The sequence below is a fragment of the Sceloporus occidentalis genome, unplaced genomic scaffold, assembly GCF_023333645.1.
Source record: "Sceloporus occidentalis isolate IW3139 unplaced genomic scaffold, rSceOcc1.0.p SCAF_54, whole genome shotgun sequence".
NCBI classification, from domain to species: domain Eukaryota; kingdom Metazoa; phylum Chordata; class Lepidosauria; order Squamata; family Phrynosomatidae; genus Sceloporus; species Sceloporus occidentalis.
This window is the reverse complement of record NW_028317034.1, coordinates 1,019,780-1,046,069: the sequence shown is the minus strand read 5'-3', so window position 1 is coordinate 1,046,069 and position 26,290 is coordinate 1,019,780. Positions and strand designations below refer to the sequence as shown.

Sequence of the window (26,290 nt, the reverse complement as noted above, 5' to 3'; positions counted from 1 at the left end):
TAATTCTTCCCCCCATGTGCCATTTCGGGTATCTTTGAACCCGGCCAATGCAATTTACCCCATCAAGTCATATATTTTTGAAAACTAGACACCCCAGGGTATTCCAAATGCTAGTATTTTAACTCTTTCCATGCACCATATCTACCACCAGTCTTTGTCAAACTTTATGGTAGTCATTTTTTTGCATTTGTTTTGTCATACACATTTTACTTCAGGTATGAATTAAAATGTTCTAGTTTATGTCACTATCACAAAACACCCCAATATGTGTTCAGCAACATCTCCTGAGCGCAGCGATACCCCACATGAATGATTTTGCCTGGCTGTTTGGGGGCAAAAGGGCCACATTTGGGGCATGCGCATTTTTCAATGTTGAACTTTGGCATTTGGGGATCCACTGCCCATGCCCTATTTGGTACATCTTTGAGCCGGGCCATTTCAGTGTGCCCAATAAACCCATATATTTTTGAAAACTAGACACCCCAGGGTATTTCAAATGCTAGTATTTTAACTCTTTCCATGCATCATATCTACCACCAGTCTTTGTCAAACTTTGTGGTAGTCATTTTTTTGCATTTGGTTTTCCACACACATTTTAATTCAGGTATGAATTAAAATGTTCTCGTATATGTCACTATCACAAAACACCCCAATATGTGTTCAGCAACATCTCCTGAGTACAGCAATACCTCACATGAATGATTGTGCCTGGCTGTTTTGGGGCAAAAGGGCCACATTTGGGGCATGCGCTTTTTTCAATGTTGAACTTTGGCATTTGGGATCCACTGCCCATGCCCTATTTGGTACATCTTTGAGCCAGGCCATTTCAGTGTGCCCAACAAAACCATATATTTTTCAAAACTAGACACCACAGGGTATTTTAAATGCTGGTATTTTAACTCTTTGCATGCACATATTTTACCACCAGCATTTTTTCAAAGTTTGCAGCAATATTTTTGTGTGTGTATTTTTCCCACACACACCTACTTTATGTATGAATTTACAGCTCCTGGTATATGCCGCTGTCACACGACACCCCATAATGTGTTCAGCAACATCTCCTGAGTGCAGTGATACCCCACATGCATGGGTGTGTCATTTTTTGGGGGAACTAAAAGGCCACATTTGGTACGTGTGCATTTTTCTAATTGGAAATTAGATGTGTGGCCATCCTTCCCCCCGTGTTAATTGGGACGTTGTTGAACCTGGCCCATTCAATTTACCCCATCAAATCATACATTTTTTAAAAGTAGACACCCCACGGGCATTTAATATGCCAGTATTTTAACTCTTTCCATGCGAGAATTGTTTTAAGCTAATATGCTAATTTTAGGACTTGCTCACAAAAATATATTTTTTATATATATATATATATTTTTTTTTTTATTTTTTTTTTAAAAATGTAACATTTTTTTTCAACTTGGAGGTTCCCCTGATAGTGACATCAGTGGGAAATGATTTTTACATTTTACTGTTTTTTTACTATTTTTTTCTAATTATTATTAATTTTATTTTATTTTTTAATTTATTTTTACTAATCACACTGTGATTAGAAAGCTGGGCTCCATTGACTTGCATGGTGAATGCAGTACCTGTATTCAACCTGCAAGTGGAGCCAAAGTTCTCTAGATGGTCTGGACTATCTAGCGAACTTTTAAAATTTGTGGTTCCTGTTACAGGACGGCGGCCATCTTCCTTGATGGCGAAGATTGCCGGCAGCTGCGGCTGTGACCGCTCTCCGGAGCGGTCACAGCCCATCAAAAGGTTAGTGTTTGGTGTCGCTGGATGCCTCCTGATCAAGGCATTCCAGCGACACCATTTAAGTTTAGGAGGCGATCGTCGATCGCCTCCTAAACGCTTTTAAAACGGGCGTCCGCCGCCATACAAAGTATGGCGGATGTTGACGCCCCGTGGAGGGGCCAGAGATGGCCCCTTCGTGCCGATCGCGGCGTTGCTGAATGCCTCGAGGTCGAGGCATTCATCAACGCTTTTTGGGTGCAGAAAGCGATAGTAGATCGCTTTCTGCACCCGTTTAAAGACGTGCCGGTCCTGGCACGTCAATTGTCGTAAAGCACATGCTTTTCCGTGCCGTGCCAGGACCGGCAATTGTCATTAAGGGGTTAAAGACCGGGCTCATTTTTCGTTTTGTACCCTGTGGGACCGAGGCTGTTTTAATACTTTTGTGGTGCTTGTGTTCAGCTGTAATTTTCTCCTCACCCATTTAGTGAACCCACATAAGTTATATATTGTTTTTTTCAGGACAAGATGGGCTTTTTTCAGATACCATTATTTTGATCGTATCATCTTATTTACTATAAAAAAAATAAAAAAAACATGGTGAAAAATTGAAAAAAAAACACATTTTATGACTTTTATTTGAAAAATCTTTTACTCACCTAAAAAAGCAAGTCAAAAAACTAGCTAAATAGATTCTACTACTTGTCCTGAGTTTAGAAATACCCAATGTTTTTATGTTTTTTTGCTGTTTTTTGTAAGTTATAGGGCAATAAGTACAAGCAGCGTTTTATGATTTCCAAATCTTTTTTACAAATCTGGTCATTCTGCCTCCATCTCCTCTTTGGAACATCTTTGAAGCCGGTTAACTCAATTTAACCCATTCAAACCATATATTTTTGAAAACTAGACACCCCAGGGTATTCCAAATGCTGTTATTTTAACCCTTTCCATGCACCAATTATACAACTACACTTTGTAATAGTAATTTTTTAAAAAAATTTTTCACACAAATTGTACTTTAGTTATAGATATACAGGTCCTGGTATATGCCACTGTCAAACACCCCAATGTGTGTTCAGGAACATCTCCTGAGTGCAGTGATACCCGACATGCATGGATTTGTCGTGTTGTTTGAGATTTAAAATGCCACATTTGGGAAGTGCGCTTTTTTTGTCCATTTTGGAAAGTCTGTACCTATGCCCTATCTTTGAGCTCAGCCACTCCAATTTACCCCATCAGCCATTTTTTTTTTATATTAGACACACCTTGGGTATTTGAAGTGCTTTTATTTTAACTCTTTGTTGAGATTTTTGAGAAATTTTAGCACTTGCTCAAAATAATAAACTTTATTTTTGACTTGCATGGTTGAATGCAGTACCTGTATTCAACCTGCAAGTGGAGCCAGAGTTCTCTAGACCATCTAGCAAACTTTAAAGACTTGTTTGTTTCTTTTACAGGGCGGCCGCCATCTTGTTGATGGCGAAGAACACCGGCAGCTGCGGCTGTGACCGCTCTCCGGAGCGGTCACAGCCCACCCAGAGGTAAGTGTTTGGTGTCGCTGGATGCCTCCTGATCGAGGCATTCCAGCGACACCATTTAAGTTTAGGAGGCGATCGTTGATCGCCTCCTAAACGCTTTTAAAACGGGCGTCCGCCGCCATACAATGTATGGCGGCTGTTGACGCCTCGGGGAGGGGCCAGACATGGCCCCCGATGCTGATCTCGGCGTTACTGAATGCCTCGACATCGAGGCATTACAGTAACGCCGTTTAAGCGAAGAAAGTGATCGTTGATCACTTTCTAAGCTTATTTTACTTTTTGACGGTTCAGGACCGTCAAAGGTCATTTAGTGACCTTCATGTCATGACGGTCCTGAACCGGCAAAGGTCGCGAAGGGGTTAACACCCTTCACCAAACTGTGATTAGCCCATAAGGCTGTACTGCATGGAGTGCTGATCAAAAAAGCCCTTTAAATAGAAAGGAAAAAAAAAAGAAAAATACAAATGATCACAAAACCAAAATATATTTTAACAAAACTATGCTCATTACAAACCCAACACAAAATATGCCAAGCACTAGCATGACAAATAAAAGTTGTGAAGTCAGAGTTGCATAACTTACAACTACACAACGCAGAATTTATGCTAAAAAGGCTAAATCTTACATACTATGCCCAAAGCAGTAAGTCATGATCACTCAAGTAATTGAGACAACAAACAGCGCAAACAAAAGTTGCCTATATGAAATCAAGAGGTCACAAATTAATAAATCTGCAACACATTGCAAGCAAATTTGCTAGATACTACAACACACTGTATAATCTACACCAAGACTCTTGGCACTCACCAACCCACACAAATCGAAATCACACAATTTTTATCAACAATAACGCTTCCCAAAATAACAAGATCAAACATCTTTTCTAACAAGCTCCATTACAGAAATACAAGATTCTATTAACCCCTTCGAGACAAAGGCTGATTTTACTTTTTGTACCCTTTGTGACAATGGCCTTTTTAACATTTCTGCGCTGCTTGTGTTTAGCTGTAATTTTCTTCTTTCCCGTTTACTGAACCCACACACATTAGATATTGTTTTTTTCAGGACAAGAAGGGCTTTCTTTAGATGACATTGTTTTGATTGTATCATATTATTTACTATTAAAAAAATTATAAAATATGGTGAAAAATTTAGAAAAAAATGACTGTTTCTAACTTTTAGTTGAAAAATCTTTTACTCATCTATAAAAGGTAATGAAAAAACCTGCTAAATAGATTCTACTATTTGTCCTGAGTTTAGAAATACCCAATGTTTTTATGTTTTTTTGCTTTTTTCTACCCATTATGGGGCAATAAGTACAGGTAGCGTTTTGCTATTTCAAAGCCATTTTTTCCAAATCTGGTAATTCTTCCCCCCATGTGCCATTTCGGGTATCTTTGAACCCGGCCAATGCAATTTACCCCATCAAGTCATATATTTTTGAAAACTAGACAGCCCAGGGTATTCCAAATGCTAGTATTTTAACTCTTTCCATGCACCATATCTACCACCAGTCTTTGTCAAACTTTATGGTAGTCATTTTTTTGCATTTGTTTTGTCATACACATTTTACTTCAGGTATGAATTAAAATGTTCTAGTTTATGTCACTATCACAAAACACCCCAATATGTGTTCAGCAACATCTCCTGAGCGCAGCGATACCCCACATGAATGATTTTGCCTGGCTGTTTGGGGGCAAAAGGGCCACATTTGGGGCATGCGCATTTTTCAATGTTGAACTTTGGCATTTGGGGATCCACTGCCCATGCCCTATTTGGTACATCTTTGAGCCGGGCCATTTCAGTGTGCCCAATAAACCCATATATTTTTGAAAACTAGACACCCCAGGGTATTTCAAATGCTAGTATTTTAACTCTTTCCATGCACCATATCTACCACCAGTCTTTGTCAAACTTTGTGGTAGTCATTTTTTTGCATTTGGTTTTCCACACACATTTTAATTCAGGTATGAATTAAAATGTTCTCGTATATGTCACTATCACAAAACACCCCAATATGTGTTCAGCAACATCTCCTGAGTACAGCGATACCTCACATTGCCTGGCTGTTTTGGGGCAAAAGGGCCACATTTGGGGCATGCGCTTTTTTCAATGTTGAACTTTGGCATTTGGGATCCACTGCCCATGCCCTATTTGGTACATCTTTGAGCCAGGCCATTTCAGTGTGCCCAACAAAACCATATATTTTTCAAAACTAGACACCACAGGGTATTTTAAATGCTGGTATTTTAACTCTTTGCATGCACATATTTTACCACCAGCATTTTTTCAAAGTTTGCAGTAATATTTTTGTGTGTGTATTTTTCCCACACACACCTACTTTATGTATGAATTTACAGCTCCTGGTATATGCCGCTGTCACACGACACCCCATAATGTGTTCAGCAACATCTCCTGAGTGCAGTGATACCCCACATGCATGGGTGTGTCATTTTTTGGGGGAACTAAAAGGCCACATTTGGTACGTGTGCATTTTTCTAATTGGAAATTAGATGTGTGGCCATCCTTCCCCCCGTGTTAATTGGGACGTTGTTGAACCTGGCCCATTCAATTTACCCCATCAAATCATACATTTTTTAAAAGTAGACACCCCACGGGCATTTAATATGCCAGTATTTTAACTCTTTCCATGCGAGAATTGTTTTAAGCTAATATGCTAATTTTAGGACTTGCTCACAAAAATATATTTTTTATATATATATTTTTTTTTTTTTTTTTTTTTAAAAATTTAACATTTTTTTTCAACTTGGAGGTTCCCCTGATAGTGACATCAGTGGGAAATGATTTTTACATTTTACTGTTTTTTTACTATTTTTTTCTAATTATTATTAATTTTATTTTATTTTTTAATTTATTTTTACTAATCACACTGTGATTAGAAAGCTGGGCTCCATTGACTTGCATGGTGAATGCAGTACCTGTATTCAACCTGCAAGTGGAGCCAAAGTTCTCTAGATGGTCTGGACTATCTAGCGAACTTTTAAAATTTGTGGTTCCTGTTACAGGACGGCGGCCATCTTCCTTGATGGCGAAGATTGCCGGCAGCTGCGGCTGTGACCGCTCTCCGGAGCGGTCACAGCCCATCAAAAGGTTAGTGTTTGGTGTCGCTGGATGCCTCCTGATCGAGGCATTCCAGCGACACCATTTAAGTTTAGGAGGCGATCGTCGATCGCCTCCTAAACGCTTTTAAAACGGGCGTCCGCCGCCATACAAAGTATGGCGGATGTTGACGCCCCGTGGAGGGGCCAGAGATGGCCCCTTCGTGCCGATCGCGGCGTTGCTGAATGCCTCGAGGTCGAGGCATTCAGCAACGCTTTTTGGGTGCAGAAAGCGATAGTAGATCGCTTTCTGCACCCGTTTAAAGACGTGCCGGTCCTGGCACGTCAATTGTCGTAAAGCACATGCTTTTCCGTGCCGTGCCAGGACCGGCAATTGTCATTAAGGGGTTAAGAAGCTTAAACACAACAAAGCCCTGGCGCAGACAGAATCTCTAAACGCATACTACAAACATTTTCAAACTCTTCTTGTTTCCCACCTTTGCAATTGTTTCAACCAAGGCCAAACGGGGCCTGGCTTTTCTAAGAAATACCTCTTAGCTCAAATAACTACAATCCCAAAACCTTGCAAAGCGCCAGTACAATGCAAAAAAATAATTTATGTCTGCCCCTTCCTGTCCACATAGTATATCTATATAAACGCATTGTTGGGAACTGGCAGTCTAATCATAAAACCTCTTAAACTAAAATATATGGAGGCATGGGAAGAAAGACCTGCATGGGGATGTAAGCCTGAGAGAGTTCAATAGCATCTTCACACTGTTCCAATCATACGGAGGTTACTAAAAAGGTCAGGATGAGGTGGTACTTCCAGGTACAAACAATCTCTGTTGAAGAGAATGTTGAAATGTAGGAACAATGGCACACACATAGTGCCATTGCCCTGTAATTCTCCCTTTGAGGTCATCCATTTTTAAGAAAATCAATAAATATTTGCTCATACAGGCAACAAAATGCCCGAAGTTGGCTTTGTGAATTCACGATGACAGTTTTCACTATTATTGATTCATTGTTGGAAACATCTTTGAATTGTACCACGTTTCCCTTCTTGCCTTCAGTATCCTGATTTATTTTGCCACATCAAAATACAAATAAATATTAATAAAAAGAACACACTAAAACACATATATATAGTTTATTTACTCCATTTAATTAATAAGCTGTATTCCTACTTTTCCCAATGGTCCAGTAATGGAGGACAAATAATTTTGTAGTCATAGGATGACAAGACTACAAGGGCATTGACAATTATACCCTAGAGAAGATAAGGTAAAATATACATACGTACACCTAACCATAGCAGAAATTTGTTGTGCTCCTCTCTAGTGTATCTAATATATTAAAGCTCTTTGTATTATTATGCAACTGATGGGAGATTTACCAGCAAGTTAAGGTGATATCCCTGTTTTAAGTACAGGGGTGTCTGAAACAAGGATTTATGGATAACTTGAATTTCAAGAGGAAAATCAAAACATCTGGCTTTAAGCAACATATTTTATCATCATTAAAATGATGATTCAAATTGTTTAAAGCTTACGATAAATGTTTGAAAAGGCTAAGTAATTGATTTACGGCAGTATCGTTTAAGAGTAAGTTTTATGTACGGTAATTATGTGAGATGAAGAGTTGCAACATTTTTACATGGATAAAAAATTGAAATATATTTTTTAAAAAGAGTCTGCGGGCACCATTTTTTTCTGGATTAATAGCTGAGAATATGCAGTAATTTTAATTTAGAACATAAAAAAGTTGACAGGTCAAACTAGGACAGACACAAAATGCAACATAAAGGATGGAGTGCTATGATGAACGCAGAGCCATTTATAAGGGCTATTTTCCTGTCCCAACTTATCGTCCTACCCTTATTGACTCTTATAAATGCTTTTGTGGGAGTTAACAGCATTGACCCCAAAGTTATGAGTTTTATTTATTTTGTTATATGGAACGCAGCTATTTTCTAAAGAAGCAAGAAATAAAACGAATACCATAATAAGAGACTCAAAACAGATCTTCTAAACCTTCCAAGTGGCTCTAGGGATCTGCATAGGATAAAAGCAACAATCCTGCTATACGGGAAAAAATAAATACAAAGGAAATAAAACGTAAAAGGTCTTGGGAGGCAAAGCATGGATGTTATGATAGCAATTTTTTATTTATATATATATTTATTTTTTTAAGAAAACACACCTTTAAAGTATTATACAGCCTGTATATTCACATTATGATGATGTAGATACATTAAATAAAAATATCCAGGGTCCTCATTATTGAGGTTAGCGCATATTTCACCCTTTCCTGCAGGGATAGCTCTTGTGTGAAACAACTAGAATTGCATCCCTGACTTAAAAAGGTGAATTTGGAAGGACAGAGATACAAACTGAAATCCATCAGCTAATGCGGGGCTAGAAACACTAATATAATTTTAGGGTAATATAAAGAAATAATGCCCCCCCAAATATATTTCTGGTTTTCTTGTGACATTAAATCTCCAGAAGACCACGCACTTGCTATATATGAAATATGTATAGTTATGTTATACCTACAATACTCAAGGTAGGAGGAACATGATGCAGGGTCAGCAGCGACTATTTCTGAATACAGCAGGGATGGAGGAGTTCACGGACCACAAAACCCATGGGGTAGAAAAACGACATATGTACAAACTCTTCTGCTACAAAGAGAAATGAAAAGGCTGACCTGGCACAACACAGTCGTAACAATTTTAGATGGCTACAAAATGTGTCCTTGTGTAACCACAAGATCGCCCTGCTCTGCAGAATATAAAAGGTAAATGGAACAGCAATAGCATCGAGGCACCAAGCTTTAGCACGTCCATTAAATGAGATTTCTGGCCGTAATAAAAACATGCTTAAAGCCTTGCAGATGGCCGTCTTCCTGGGTTCATGTCCAAGTGACATTTTGCTGACCAGAGAAGGTTGCAAATAAAAGAACAAGCGCTTTCTTGTTCAAGACGGCGAAAGATGACACTGTCCTCTGTTTTAGTTTAAAAGCAATTTCATGACTAGGGAAAATAAAATAAAAAATAAAAATCTTTATGGCGTTTCATTTAGAAAACCATTCCGAGTATACAATTTACACTTGAAACAAAACTCCCTTTGCTGTGTACTTTATTATAACATTTGTTGCTTCTGTAGATATTTTTATATACTGCTGCTGCTGAGAACTTCCACAGAAGAATTATATTTTTAGCACTGTGAGTTTGAGTCACTCGCCATGAAAGGCACCATAACAGGATCATAAAGATACATAGCTCATAGAGAAACAGTCAACATAATTTTTAATAGCCAAGCCATTAAATCTCGGATTCAATTTCTGTTATTTCCGGGATCTATATAGGAGAACAGCTTAAGAGTCCTTGGTTTGTGATTTTTGTCTCCAACATCAATACTAAACTTTCCATACGACTGGCATGGATCTTGTATCAGTAAGTTTAATGCTCAAGCCTTTAATGAACAGTACGACATGCTCATCGACTGAGCTTTTTTTTTTTTTATGAAACTGAGTCACGTATGTCAAAACTCCCTAAAAATACAACTGTCTTTCATTACGCTGGCTTTCATGATTCTGAAAGATCGGGCCACATATACATTCTATCTCTTGTGTGTGTGCTATTTATTAGCCACTTAAATATAAAATTGCAATTTATAATGTTATAAGGGAAATATTATTTCCGCCAATAGCATGTCTCAGGAAAAGGTGAACACCACAAAAAAACATTATGCTGACTTTAAAGTTAAATTAACAAGTTAGTGTATTACAGGCTGGCGATACATTTCTCGTGACTTGCACACACACAATGGAGGTTGCACATTCGATGTGAGAACTTGAAACCTAGATTTTCTATATAAATGAAAAAATGTCCAGGATGGTTAACAATCAAAAAAAAAATTAAATAAATAAAGACAAAATTTCTTTTCACAGGTTGAACTTGTCTTCCTTAGCCTGGCCAAAGTTGTTAGCGATATCATGCAACAGGGAAGTCAGAAAATCAGTTCCCCTCCTACAATTTAGCACCGAGATTTTTTTAAACATGAAACAGTGCCTTAATGCAAAGTCTTTTACCATATTTCTCCAGTCATAGCATGTAGTCCATTACAACAAGCGCAGCAGGCATAAACTGTAGTTGAAATGCCTTGAACAGCAATTGACATTATACTTATACAGTATATTACACCTATGCACCAGAAACGATCTAAGCTATTTCCATTTTAAAATGTAGTTGGTGTGTTTAGCTCAACAGTTATTTTAGAAACTTGGGTTTTATTTCAACTTAGTTGTTACTTAAATGGTCCACCTGGATACATGAATCAGTCCAAATGCATCAGTTTTCTATCCAGTATAACATCACTATAATCATAGCAAAGGCTCTTTTGTTGCACAGAGATATGGGATATTTTAGAACTTTAACGCACAATTTAAATTTTTTTTCTCTAGTGCTGGCAAGTTTATTTCCCATTAAATGGTTAGATATGCTCTAATATACTTGGATGTTGTATAAAAGAATACACTGAAATTCGGATACACAAGAGACTCTTAGCTCTTTTATCATGGTTTAATGAGTTCTGCCAGACAAAAGCTAAATTCCAAATTATGGCACTGAAAAAGCATGATTGAGATGAAACTAATTTCTCATAATATACATATACACACACACACATATACATACTATTGATCTGCCTAAAATTTAAAAAGCAACATTGTTGACAATATTGTTTTCATATATATATATATATATATATATATATATATATATATATATATATATATATATATATATATATATATATATATATATATATATATATATATATATATACATACATACATACACACACACACACACACTTACATACAAATTTACACAAAGCATAATTATTCCACAAAATAGCACTAGAGAAATACAAGGAAACTCCATGCTGCAAGGTCAATGACAAAATCATTGTTTTGCAGAAAATAGAGTGGATATTGTTGAACTTCAAGATAACAATGGCCATGTGTTTCCAACACCAAATAAAAAAATACACAGGACAATCACAAATGATAAGGATGTCGGATGGTGGTACATTTTTAGACAGTGGTCTAAACCATCCCCACAGACAACATTAAGTATAGAAGAACCACAAGCCATGCAAGAATGTTATGAAAGGTATTATGTGCCAATGGGGCATGCATTACTCAACATCCAAGTTAGTAACAACAACAACTATAAAAAGCAAATCAAAGCCAACATGACTTAAAAAGCCATTTTTGTAACTATTGAGTAACGAGTGGTACATATCACAAGAATGCAAAGCACAAGCTCACTTTGTGATTAACTTTTCAGCAGCCAAGTGAAGTGTTCTCACAAATGGTTAAAGGAAAAAAGGATAAATAATGGCAAAGTCCCAAAAGAAAGTCCAGTTTGCATTGCTACCTACCCGTACTGATCAGGCTGATGCATCATTGGAACCTGAGCGTTGCCGTAGTTTGGATGCTGTGAGGAAAACATGGGACGTCCGCCAGCCCCAGACTGGCTGGGATAAGCAGGCGACCTAATGTATGGTGGCCTAAAGCAGGACAAAGAACAGGCTTCTTTGGATTTGAAATATATATCCATAAATCAATATGCCAATTTTAATTCAACCAACACAAAAATTAGGAAAACAACCAACGCGCCCAAGTGTGAATCTAAGGGCCCCAGTGGATCAAGAAGACCCCTTAGTAGCTTGGAATTACATACAGATATGGATTTTCCCCAATATTCTGTTATCAGCCACTAGAGGACAATACATTGGGAGATATGTGACCATGTGCTCTCAATAACACTGATACAATGGCGTACACACTTTCAAGCTAAGGTGGGGAACTGGCAGTCAATAGCAAAAGTAGACAATAAAGCAAATGTAACGTTTTCATCACTGATCCCACTGATGAGGAAAAAATGCATGAGATTCACAGTAAACAGTGAACCTTTCAGGATTGCTAACTGTATGTTTGCAAAATTACTTTTTTTTTGCCCAATCTGGTTAATTGGTTTAAAAATAAAGGAACAAAAAAATGTTGTGGCATGTCAGTTAAAGTATGTATTACTAACTACTTTAACTTTAAAAAACAAACAAACCAAAAACAAATTCTGTAACAAATTCCTCTCTTGGAAACATAATAATGAAGTTATGATTATAAGTTAAAACAGTCATCACTGACTCATGAAGGATTTTGGAAAATTACAAATCTGCTTGTAAAAGGGGACATTAGTGAACAGTCAGAGTCACACCACTGTCCTGACGTGATGTTTGTAATGATTTCTTCTGTGTTATGTTGGAAAACAGAAACACACCGTTTACTAGACAGGAAAATAAACCCTAACTAGTGTAAGTGCATTAGGATGGACACAGTTACACAGATACAGTGGACTTTTACCAGGTGTGGGAAACTGCTGGGGACTGGTATGGGTAGCTCAAGGAGGGAGAAAGGAATGGTGGATGGGGTTAAGTATGAGGAAAGGAGATGTGGCTCAAGGTTACGGAACCAGGGTGTGCAATGAACACTAACAAAACCAAGTCAGCCTACTTTGCTAGGGCACGGAAACTAAGGATACGTTCATCATGGTGTATAACAACATCATCATCATCAAACATTTACAGCTTGTTTTGTAAGGGGTCCTGGAGGAGGACTAGTTTCAAGAAAAGCAAATAAAAAAAAAAACTGCTTGTGCCAGAAGCCCACATATACACAAGTATTTTCCGACCAAGTATCTGTCGTTGCAGATTTGAAGGTGAAGAGTAGTTAGGAACCATTATCTGTTCAACTATGAACAAGCCATTCATAGATAAACAAACCTGTTTCACATCAGCAACAGCTATATCCCCCCCCCCCAAACGAAAAATCCTAATCTTTAAATTCTGTCATTTATATACATGCTACATGTGTGCACATACACATTCATCCAGCAAACCATACCTGTTCTGAGCAGAGTTAGCTGCGGCCTGCATTACTGCAGCAGCTGCCTCCTGTGCTTTGCGGTTCACGGTGGGCATGGGTGGTCCCATCCCTGGGCCTCCCTGCTGGGAAATGCCAGGAGAGTTGGGGGTTACATTGCCCATGTTCCCAGGATAGGGTCTGCTTTGTATTCCACTTCCTGGCATTCTGCCCATGCTGGGTCCTTGTGCGTGCATCTGGCTGTTGGCATTCATGCCTGGGCCTGGTCCACTATAGCTTGCGTTTGGTACTCCAGTGTATGATGGGGGCCTCGAGTAATTGCCTTCAATTAGAAAGAAAACTTCTATATACAAAGAAAAACTTTATACAAAACAAAGAAAGGCAATCTGAGGTTTATTAAGTGTACTGAACTGTAGAATATAAGCATTACTCTAGATGCACCTGATTGCAGATGAGTAAAAAAATGTAAATAAAAAAAAAAAACATGAAACCTCAATGGACTTCCATGTTAATCATATAAAATAAAACACATAGGAAATCCAGGATTAAGGAGGCCAGTCATCTTAATGGATTGGTAATTCACTGGCAAGGGCACTGACAGAAAACAGATGGGCTGAAATATTAAAGACAATGAATCTCGGCTGCCCCATATCAGCCTGTCATACCATGCAGCCAATTCCGGGTGTCCACACGCTTCTAGATGTGGATTCAGGCTGCTAACATGGATACAAATAGCCAGTTCTCCCCTCTTAAATGGTAAAAAACTGGCAGATGACAAGGCTCTATTAACCACTTACTAACAATATCCCTACATATGAGGTACATTTTATATGGTACGGTATTGATAGTTCAATGATGCTTTGTAAGCACGGAGGAACTGAGTTAAAAGGGAAACAAAATATTTTAATTTGTTCTTGCTGGCAAAAATGACACTACAAAAAAACCTGTGTGGTACCAACATTACATCCTGCAATATCTAAAAATATTATTATATGAGCTGATAAGCACAATCTGAAAACTACATTCCAAATCAAACACCCTGTTAAGTACTGTCAGAGATGAACATTTGTGTCTTACCTTGAGGTCCATACTGGTTGATTTGGGGCCCATAGTTGCCACTAGCATTGCCCTGTGGAAGGCTGCCCATGCCAGGATGCATTTGTCCTGCAGGTGATGGGTGGGGAGACATAGAAGGCCCAGTTTGTTGAGGTCCATACTGGGACATTTGATGATTCCTCTGCACACCAGACATAAAGCCTACAAAATAAACAATGACAACATGAGTTATATGGTTAATTTATCAAAATATATGGTTTACCAAGTTATTGTCTTGCTGTTCATCAGTGAACCAATGGCCTTTCTCAAGGAAGTCTTAGAGCATGGAGATTTAGAGAGATTTAATATGTTGTATGAAGGTCACATTGGGCATAAACACAGAGGCTAGACATGTTTTCTTATTACAGGGCAAGTTAGTAGAATGGTGTGTTGGAAATGGTGTGTTGGAAACCTTTATCTACCCCCTAGCTCAAGAACAAGTTCATAATCTGTGACACTTCAGGGACTGAAAGTATTGCAAGGCCCTGTGGTGCTACACATAAATATATTCAAGAAACAAAAAAACTTTTGTAATACCCGCAGACATATACATACACTTTATTTTTTCACTTCTCATTAGCGAAATTAATTCTTCATCAAACCTGGATGCTTTTAACTTTTCATTTTTTATCTTTTAAGACATTTTGTGCAGCAGCTCAAGACTTTTGAAGTATTAGAAGCACACGTGAAATTAATATTTATGAAGCTAATTTGTGTTTGCCCAATAACAAATATTTTAACTTGTACCTTTGTGATATCAGGATTTCCTTTTTTCTCCACTTTAGAAAATCTAAATAGAATATTTCAAAGCCTAAGAAATATAGTTTTTAGAATTCCTTGTGGTTAACATTTAAGAAAGAAAACAAGATTGGTAACCTCATGTCACTTGAGAAGCAGGTCATGGAAATTAAGTCTCCATAGGAAGAAAGAAACTGCGCCTCTAGTCTAGCTCCGATTAACCACAAGTTAAAGACACTACAACAAATCAATTAGTGTGAAAAATGTAACATACAGAAAAGCACTGAGATTTGTTACTATTTTCTATGTTTGCATATTGGATAGAGAATTTTCTATGACTTTGAGATGCCAGGGGGTTTATGCAATCTAGGCATTTATTTGCCAATTTAGAAGAACCATAGTATAATTTGTGCTTTCCTCAATCAGATGAGCTGACTCCAAATATGTTACTCTCTTGAGTGTTCTATTTAGAACCGCATAGACGCCTGTAAGCGTTGGCAAAACCAATATGCCAAGAACTTTCATCAATGTATACAAAATAAGATTTCAGATAAGGGCAACGTTTATGAACTATTACATGATTATTAGTGGAATTAAACAATCTCTAAGACATGCATTATACTTTGGCATTCTTTTGATGGCCTATTTTATGCTATATTGCAACTTTATAGGGCTGCAACAACGAATCGATAAAATCGATAATAATCGATTTTATCGAATATAAGATTAGGGTTTTTTCAGAGCAAATCCGTTTTATAATCCGGGACCTGGATCTTCCTCTCTGGCAGCCAGTGGGCATCTGTGCGATACGCGCAGACAACCTCCGCTACTGCCGTCACTTCCACTGGGGCTTCTATGATCGCGCAGACCTTCCCCAGCTGCCCTTACAAGACACCAAGGAATCTGGCGCACAGTGGGTAAGTCTAGGGGGGTGGCATATCAAGGGGCACAGTGGCACATAGGGGTATAAGGCATATTTGGGGGAGCAGAGTGGCATATCTGGGGGTATAAGGCATATCAGGGGGCAGAGTGGCATTTATGGGGGCATAAAGCATATCTGGGGGGCAGAGTGGCATATTGTGGGTTATAACGCATATCAGGGGCACAGTGGCATATAAGGGATAAAAGGCATATTTGGGGCACAGTGGCATATCTGGGGTATAAGGCATATCAGAGGGCACTATGGCATATGGGGGGTATAAAGCATATCTGGGGGGGACAGAGTGGCATATCTGGGGGGGACAGAGTGGTAAACCTGGGCTCAAATGTGCTCAAACTGGGCGCAGGTTGGGAAATAAAAATAAGAACTGCATTATTCTCAAAGATTTCCCCCCCCGCTGTTTGTTTTTAGCATCCTGTTTGTTTATGAAATTGTTTTAACCCCTTAAGGACCGGGCTCATTTTTTCTTTTTGTACCCTGTGGACCGAGGCTGTTTTAACACTTTTGCAGTGCTTGTGTTCAGCTGTAATTTTCTCCTCACCCATTTAGTGTACCCACACATGTTATATATTGTTTTTTTCAGGGCAAGATGGGCTTTCCTCAGATACCATATGTTTTGATCATATCACCTTATTTACTATAAAAAAAAAAATAAAACATGGTGAAAATTTGAAAAAAAAAACACCTTTTATGACTTTTCTTTGAAAAATCTTTTACTCACCTACAAAAGGAAGTAAAACAACTAGCTAAAAAGATTCTACTATTTGTCCTGAGTTTAGAAATACCCAATGTTTTCATGTTTTTTTGCGGTTTATTGGGCAATAAGTACAAGTAGCTGTTACTCACCTGCCCTCGGCTCCCATGTTGCCGCAGCAGCCTCCACGCAGGAGAGGGAGACCCCCCTCCCGCGCACGGCCATCTCCGCAGCAGCCTCCACGAGGGAGAGGGAGACCCCCCTCAAACGCACGGCCACCACGAAGGAGAGGGAGACCTCCCTCCACCGCACGGCCACCACGAAGGAGAGGGAGACCCCCCTCCACGAGGGAGAGGGAGACCCCCCTCCACGAGGGAGAGGGAGACCCCCCTCCACGAGGGAGAGGGAGAGCTCCCTCCACCGCAAGGCCGCTTCCACTACCTTTCTCTGAAGTGCCGCGCAGGAGAGGCAGACCTCCTGGTACACGGCGTCGTCCTGCTGCTGCGCGCGCCCTCTAGTGGGGAACTCGCATACTGCGGGAATTTATGAAGGGAGATTACGCCATCCACATGATGGCCGCGATTCACTGTCACCGGAAGTGATGTCATGAGGGGCTGATGGGAGATTCAGACTTCCTCTGCGGTTCTCCATTTAAACCCCTCAGACCAGTTTCACCTTGCCTTCTGATGGTTGTCTATGCCTTGTGCTAGCACCCAGATAGCGTTTACCTTCTTGATTCCTGTGTTTGACCTCGGCTTGCCTGACTACGTTGTTATCCTGTATCCTGACCTCGGCTTGTTTATCGTTTATCCTGATCTCCTTAATCCTGACCTCGGCTACGTATACCGGCTATCCTGTTCTCCGGAATCCTGACCTTGGCTTGTCTGAACTGCTCTGCCCTGGAGTCCTACCTGACCACGGTGTCTCCAAACTACTTGTACGTGACAGTAGCGTTTTATGATTTCCAAACCTTTTTTCCCAAATCTGGTAATTCTGCCTCCATCTCCTCTTTGGAACATCTTTCAAGCCGGTTAACTCAATTATTATTTCAAATGCTGGTATTTTAACCCTTTCCATGCACTAATTATACAACCACACTTTGTCAAACTTTGTAATAGTAATTTTTTATTTTATTTTTTCACACGAATTGTAATTTAGTTATAAATATAATGGTGTATGTCACTATCAAACAACACCCCAATGTGTGTTCAGCAACATCTCCCGAGTGCAGTGATACCCCACATGCATGGGTTTGTCGGGTTATTTGAGATTTAAAATCCCACATTTGGGAAGTGCGCTTTTTTTTCTCTATTTTGGTCAGTCTGTACCTATGCCCTATCTTTGAGCCCGGCCACAATTTACCCCATCAAGCCATTTTTTATTAAATTAGACACCCTTGGTTATTTGAAGTGCTTTTATTTTAACTCTTTGTATGTTGAGATTTTTTTTTGAAATTTTAGCACTTGCTCAAAATAATAAACTTTATTTTTTTTATTTTATATTTTACTAATCACACTGTGATTAGAAAGCTGGGCTCCATTGACTTGCATGGTTGAATGCAGTACCTGTATTCAACCTGCAAGTGGAGCCAGAGTTCTCTAGAGGGTCTAGCGAACTTTTTCAACTTTATTTTTTTTTTTACAGGGCGGCCGCCATTTTGCGGATGGTGAAGATCACCGGCAGCGGCGGCTGTGACCGCTCTCCGGAGCGGTCACAGTCCATCCTGGGGTAAGTGTTTGGTGTCGCTGGATGCCTCCTGATCGAGGCATTCCAGCGACACCATTGAAGTTTAGGAGGTGATTGTTGATCGCCTCCTAAACTCTTAAAACGGGCGTCCGCCGTCATACAATGTATGGTGGATGTTGACGCCCCAGGGAGGGGCCAGACATGGCCCCTGATGCCGATCTCGGCGTTACTGAATGCCTTGACGTCGAGGCATTACAGCAACGCCGTTTAAGCGAAGAAAGTGATCGTTGATCACTTTCTAAGCTTATTTAATTTTTTGACGGTTCAAGACCGTCAAAGGTCGTTAAGTGACCGTTTTTCCGTGACAGTCCTGAACCGGCAAAGGTTGTTAAGGGGTTAAATAAATGAAAAATTTACATTTATTTTTTTATCCGATTAATCGAAAAAATAATCGTTAGTTTTCATTTCCTAACTGTTTTGGTAAAAATGTAGAGTATGATGATTTACTGATTAGCATGAGTCCTTCCACATTAACTAATTTAATAGACTGATGAGGATGACGTGCCGATTCTTTTTCCTTACACGGATTACCATTTGATATATACAGTTGACCAAGATGGTTAAAAATTGTGGGAACAAGGCAAAACTAACATACGTTATCTCTGTAAATTGCTTGTAACGTGTGTGTGTGTTTAGAGAGATAATGTATATTCAGGAACACTTAGTTACATAATGATGTAAACAAGGAATGTAAATGCTACCATGAAAAAATCCTAAAATAAGGCGTTCAGCTTCTTAGAAAATTATCTAGGGAAGTATTTCTTCACCACGCAGGTAAACAGTCTTACAGTAGAAAAAGTTAATACAGTAAAATAATTGACGGTTGAACAGCTAAGTAATTTCCATGCTAGGCATAGACTAAAAATTTTATTTTCAGAAGGTCTATGAGAGCTAGACCATCAATTAATTATTTGGAGCCAGCCATTATTGAATAATATCAGGTCCTTACTGCAGCTTCCATTAATCTGGTCATAGGTACTTTTGACCAGTGTGAAAGGGCAAATGGTGAGCATAACCCCTCTCCTCTGTGACAAAAATATCTTTGGATGGACACCTACTATACCGTAAAAAAGCAAATGTGACACCAATTGTAATACAACAGAACAGATAAGAGACTGAATGGATTTGTTGCTTCCTAGGAAAGTGGGTCACGTACCACTGAGATTACACTTCTTTCTTAACATTTGTTTCAGTGGAAATTGTGAAACAGCATTAAGGAAGAGGTGGCTGATGCATTGCTGTCTTAAGTGGGACAACATTATGCAGGCGAGATATTTATAACATTGAAGAAACGTTATTTGCGTCTGGGGAAGAAGAAAATTCTTGGCACGTTACTCTCAAATCTAATGTGCTAAAAGTATCTACATTGGCTAACCACAAAGGAGTGAGTCGGAAAGAGAGCTGACATACCATTCCAAAGAATCTGGCACCCTGCGCACTTTTGAAACGGTCAATTAAACTTTTGCCAAGATGTAGAGCAACCATGTGGGGTTTTTGTTTTTTTTCTTCTTTCTTGGCCTACTGATTCTTATGACATCAGTCTCATCAAATATGTTGGCTTCAACAAGTGTCTGCTAAAACTCAAAACCACAAAGGATTCTAAGGAGTATAACAGAACGCTTCAGTAACTGATTATAAGGAGATTGCAGGTTTTTTAAAAATTTTATCTAGGTCGCAACTAGCATTTTATACCAAATCCGCAATTCTGGAGCCATGTATGGGGCTTGAGCAAGATACCAAGCACTTCTTGAAAAGGCAGTTAGAGATTTCACGTGCATTTTATCTTTATCAATAAACATTCCAGACAGCTATACCAGGTATTGCAATGGAGAGAACATTGAACTAGCAGTCCAAGGCAAGTGCCGTCACAGTGGATTTCATTCAATCTAAATACAGTTCTTTCATTAGTAACTAGCTGGAGAGACAGTAAAGCTAGCTCTGTAATACTTAACCAGCAACACTTGTATCCTATATCTATTCAGATAAAGTACGACATGTCCTAAATGTATGAATTTAAATAGTTCAATGTGCTCTTATTTTTAAACCAACTGGTGACTGGTGGTTATGGAAGACTGCTCATCTCAGACACGTGTTAACACAAGTGTAAAGAGGGAAGTGATGGAGAAGGAATCTAGCACTGAAGCTCTGGAGATATGAATATACAGAGAACTCTCCATTCCATAAAGGCTTGGCGGGCATAAAACAAAGCACAGATACTACGAAACTCAGAAACAGTAAATAGTAAAATGCCTGGGGTCAAATGTGCAATCTTTTTTAGTGAATCCTGCTCACCACAACTTCAAACTTCCCGCACCTTAAATCTTATAATTGCTGAGTGTCACCATTAAATATAAATTTCCCCTTGCAAATGCATGGAGGTATCCAGTTCTTTGGTTTGCAGGAGATGTGTTTTGTTGAACGCTATGCATGCACACTACTACCCAGCTCTAGAGTTTAACAAGTCTAACAAGACCCCTCATGGGCCAAAAGTGTTTCCATTTCAATGGGAGCATTTTCTTGCCACAGACTGGCTGCTTCAAGAAAGATCCCATAAAGACAGTATTTTCATGCCTATTCTGCATTATTATCTTTCATCTATACAGTGCCAAGTTACTCAGCGCGTCATACAATATACATATATTCAAGGGGTACGACAAACCTAGAATCGAGAGACTAAGACAAACCGATACATTAGGTAAAGGGGGCCCTGCTCACAAGGTTACTAAAACTTTACGATACACACACATGGTTTTAACACTGAGATTTAATATGAATTCTTACTAAGCACAGCACAACAAAATTAGACACAAAGGAGAAACGATGAACAAATACAGTCTGCTGTGGCAATAAACATAAGCAGCGTAAAACAAGAAGAGTTTGGACGGCACAACATTTTATAAAGGGCTTGTAATCTAATTTTAAACGCCCAAATGCAGTTGAAAGCTGACTGTTGCCTTTGATGGCTCAGATCCAGGTGAATTCCCAGTGTGACTCAGCCCAGCAAACATTGTCTGTCATTTCACAGTCTGTTCCCTTTCTGTGCTTACGTTAAAACAATGCCCAGCGTTCAAGGGCTAGCAAACACAAACATATAGCAGATTAATAAATATAGCATTAATCCTGGCAGCAGCTAAAACGGAGCCCGACTGCTGTCTTTTGTCAGCATTGCGCTAAATTTATAACTAGACACATATCAATTCACTTTTGCAAGATTTGCTTGACAGAAAAAAGCAATATATTCAAAGGGAGAAAATATAAGACTGTCTATTGCAGGTATGCATATGTAATGGTTTCATTTTTTTGCACTGGTGAAAAATGAGCTGTGAAAATCAGGAAAATTCACAATCTTAAAAATACCCTTCGACAATATTTAAAAAAAAAGGCAAAACAATAGTCCAGGAGACCATTAACAAAACTGGAATCACTGCTTACACTCACACTGTGAATCCCTACACCCCATAGAAATACTGTAGAACATTTATTATACATATAGAAAGCACAGAAACGGATTGATGAGCCAAAAACCTGCAGCTGTGTCAGTCCAGGACAGACTGGGGATAAAAAGTCCCCTGACACGTTGAGGCCAGAGGCTGCTAAGTTACACAAGTGTGGCTGTCAGCTGGATATACATGGTGAGGTATTATGGAAAGGTACTGTGCCATTGGCCCTTGGTATATTCAAGGTTTGCTGGATGGCCCGTCAGACCTAGTTACAGGCCTATTGTATACACAATATCTGAGGAATTCATTACAAACAGCAATTCCCTATGTTTCCTCTCCACAGACCAACGCAAAGTACTTGACCCTAGGGCAGCTAGGGTCTGAAGTAGCTGGCTGGTTGGGGGGGGCTGCTGCCATAGGTAGATACATTATAAAAATAGTTATAAAACATATACAAGTTCTATTTTCTAGACATAAAAACGAGAAGCATGTCATACAAAAAGCCTTTATTCACTTTCAATTTTGCAACCCAGAATTTACTCACTTCGTTCTTGTGGCATTGGTGACTGGCTCAAGGAAGGACGGGAACTGGATTCCGACTGCCCTGATGACTGAGGAGGCATTTGGCTTCCTATAAAGACACGAAATACTAAATTTAATATTTAAAAATTATATCAATTTAATAAATTCCCAGTTCATTTTTATTTTATAGAGGAAAATCTAAACACAAAATCGTTAGAAGTCATTTTAAAAAATACATCTTGTTCCATAAATCTAAACGTCCATAAAACACAAGTCCTACGTGACTCATTCTAACATTTAGTTCATATCTTTTAAGAATATTTACAATGTTAGATGAATGCAACTAACAGAATTTCTGGTGGTATTACAGCGATCCGTACAAATCCTTAGTAAGAACATTTCAATAAGATGTTGAAAGGGGGCTTGTGACCCAAATGAGTACACAAATGGCAATTCCATGTTAACAAAAGACACTTGTACTTAACGTGTGTATGCCTGAGGCACTGTTATCAACAGAATACTTGATAGGAGGCAAGGGAAGAAAAGAGATGAGACAGAATGGAATGGGGTGGGTTTTCAAACATTAGACATGTTTAACCAGGAATTTCAACAAAGCCTCGAAAACGTAAAGTACAATTTTCCCTACTAAGTCAAGATGGTTTGACACGAGACCTACTGATATCACTTGTATGAAGCCTACAAACCACTTTCAAGCCTAAAGGGAGTCTTGTCCCCAAAATGTTTAGTCAACACAGAACATGCAATATTTCTATACGCGCATTTTTAATGTTTGAACACATTTTAGCAAACGTAAAGACACATCTTAATACCCTACCGAGCTCAGAAGGACAGCACCAAACTAAACTAATGAGATCGCCCTTTTACAGTTTATCTTTAGAATGAATCATGAGTACTCAGTGTGAATATTCTCTGACTGTGATCTGAGTGTGTCATATACAAAAAAAATACTGGAGATTCCACATAAGGAGTATAGACAGAACAAGGTGGATATAATGCACAAACAAGCTACTCTCTACCGTACATGTCTTTCTGTCTTTTTAATCAAATTAAACCTTTCATTAGTTTAGAATCGCTAGCAAGGTCACGCAGAACTCCTGTTTGAATGCGTTTAATGAAGTTTCCAGGCACAAGCTCCTTGTCACTTATCTTTTGAAAGGAGAGTATCACCATTAACAATCACCGGTTACACCATTTATAAAACATGCAGATGTGGATTATTAAAGATTAATGCATTTTGGGATTGATGTCGGCATTCCGTTTGTCTCATGCCAAAACCAATTCTGTTCCTCATTATTCAACACCAAATCGCATCACAAGGATGCAGCATGGGAATCTAAGGTGCAAATGTGGAGAGAGAGAGAATGAAATATGGAGCGGATAACTAAAATACTTAATTGAAGAGCAAGTACCAACCTACGAGACTCACAAATTGGGTAAGAAAATGGGACAAAAGAATGACAAGTCTACTAAAGAGTAGGAAAACCACATGACATATGCTAGAAAATGAAGGGCTTTGATGGGTCTAAATCTATATCCAGGAGCAGACTAACCTGGGGCAGGGGGGTGGGGTGGATGCAATACAAATTATTAATGCAGACCTATAACCACTCAGCACGGTCCCATAAGGCAAACCTGTATTAACAGCATAGTATCTTATCTTGCACCATGTATTAGACGGACTACAGACTACAGTCTTTAACCCCTTCGAGACAAAGGCTGATTTTACTTTTTGTACCCTTTGTGACAATGGCCTTTTTAACATTTCTGCGCTGCTTGTGTTTAGCTGTAATTTTCTTCTTTCCCGTTTACTGAACCCACACACATTAGATATTGTTTTTTTCAGGACAAGAAGGGCGGCCTTTAGATGACATTGTTTTGATTGTATCATATTATTTACTATTAAAAAAATTATAAAATATGGTGAAAAATTTAGAAAAAAATGACTGTTTCTAACTTTTAGTTGAAAAATCTTTTACTCATCTATAAAAGGTAATGAAAAAACCTGCTAAATAGATTCTACTATTTGTCCTGAGTTTAGAAATACCCAATGTTTTTATGTTTTTTTGCTTTTTTCTACCCATTATGGGGCAATAAGTACAGGTAGCGTTTTGCTATTTCAAAGCCATTTTTTCCAAATCTGGTAATTCTTCCCCCCATGTGCCATTTCGGGTATCTTTGAACCCGGCCAATGCAATTTACCCCATCAAGTCATATATTTTTGAAAACTAGACAGCCCAGGGTATTCCAAATGCTAGTATTTTAACTCTTTCCATGCACCATATCTACCACCAGTCTTTGTCAAACTTTATGGTAGTCATTTTTTTGCATTTGTTTTGTCATACACATTTTACTTCAGGTATGAATTAAAATGTTCTAGTTTATGTCACTATCACAAAACACCCCAATATGTGTTCAGCAACATCTCCTGAGCGCAGCGATACCCCACATGAATGATTTTGCCTGGCTGTTTGGGGGCAAAAGGGCCACATTTGGGGCATGCGCATTTTTCAATGTTGAACTTTGGCATTTGGGGATCCACTGCCCATGCCCTATTTGGTACATCTTTGAGCCGGGCCATTTCAGTGTGCCCAATAAACCCATATATTTTTGAAAACTAGACACCCCAGGGTATTTCAAATGCTAGTATTTTAACTCTTTCCATGCACCATATCTACCACCAGTCTTTGTCAAACTTTGTGGTAGTCATTTTTTTGCATTTGGTTTTCCACACACATTTTAATTCAGGTATGAATTAAAATGTTCTCGTATATGTCACTATCACAAAACACCCCAATATGTGTTCAGCAACATCTCCTGAGTACAGCGATACCTCACATGAATGATTTTGCCTGGCTGTTTTGGGGCAAAAGGGCCACATTTGGGGCATGCGCTTTTTTCAATGTTGAACTTTGGCATTTGGGATCCACTGCCCATGCCCTATTTGGTACATCTTTGAGCCAGGCCATTTCAGTGTGCCCAACAAAACCATATATTTTTCAAAACTAGACACCACAGGGTATTTTAAATGCTGGTATTTTAACTCTTTGCATGCACATATTTTACCACCAGCATTTTTTCAAAGTTTGCAGTAATATTTTTGTGTGTGTATTTTTCCCACACACACCTACTTTATGTATGAATTTACAGCTCCTGGTATATGCCGCTGTCACACGACACCCCATAATGTGTTCAGCAACATCTCCTGAGTGCAGTGATACCCCACATGCATGGGTGTGTCATTTTTTGGGGGAACTAAAAGGCCACATTTGGTACGTGTGCATTTTTCTAATTGGAAATTAGATGTGTGGCCATCCTTCCCCCCGTGTTAATTGGGACGTTGTTGAACCTGGCCCATTCAATTTACCCCATCAAATCATACATTTTTTAAAAGTAGACACCCCACGGGCATTTAATATGCCAGTATTTTAACTCTTTCCATGCGAGAATTGTTTTAAGCTAATATGCTAATTTTAGGACTTGCTCACAAAAATATATTTTTTATATATATATATATTTTTTTTATTTTTTTTTTTTAAAAATTTAACATTTTTTTTCAACTTGGAGGTTCCCCTGATAGTGACATCAGTGGGAAATGATTTTTACATTTTACTGTTTTTTTACTATTTTTTTCTAATTATTATTAATTTTATTTTATTTTTTAATTTATTTTTACTAATCACACTGTGATTAGAAAGCTGGGCTCCATTGACTTGCATGGTGAATGCAGTACCTGTATTCAACCTGCAAGTGGAGCCAAAGTTCTCTAGATGGTCTGGACTATCTAGCGAACTTTTAAAATTTGT

General features: G+C 38.7%; 1 protein-coding gene across 3 annotated transcripts in view; it reads right to left on the bottom strand.

The window, feature by feature from the left end:
* LOC149288010 (AT-rich interactive domain-containing protein 1B-like) overlaps positions 1-26,290 on the bottom strand; it is a 178,567-nt gene that overhangs the window by 23,951 nt on the left and 128,326 nt on the right. For all 3 annotated transcript variants that reach the window (XM_089492131.1, XM_089492132.1, XM_089492133.1), the window contains exons 7-10: positions 22,489-22,575; positions 14,369-14,548; positions 13,313-13,613; positions 11,791-11,919 (exon numbers count right to left, since the gene is read on the bottom strand). In XM_089492131.1, coding sequence (XP_089348257.1) covers positions 11,791-11,919; positions 13,313-13,613; positions 14,369-14,548; positions 22,489-22,575 — 697 coding nt within the window. The remainder of the gene's footprint in view (positions 1-11,790; positions 11,920-13,312; positions 13,614-14,368; positions 14,549-22,488; positions 22,576-26,290) is intronic.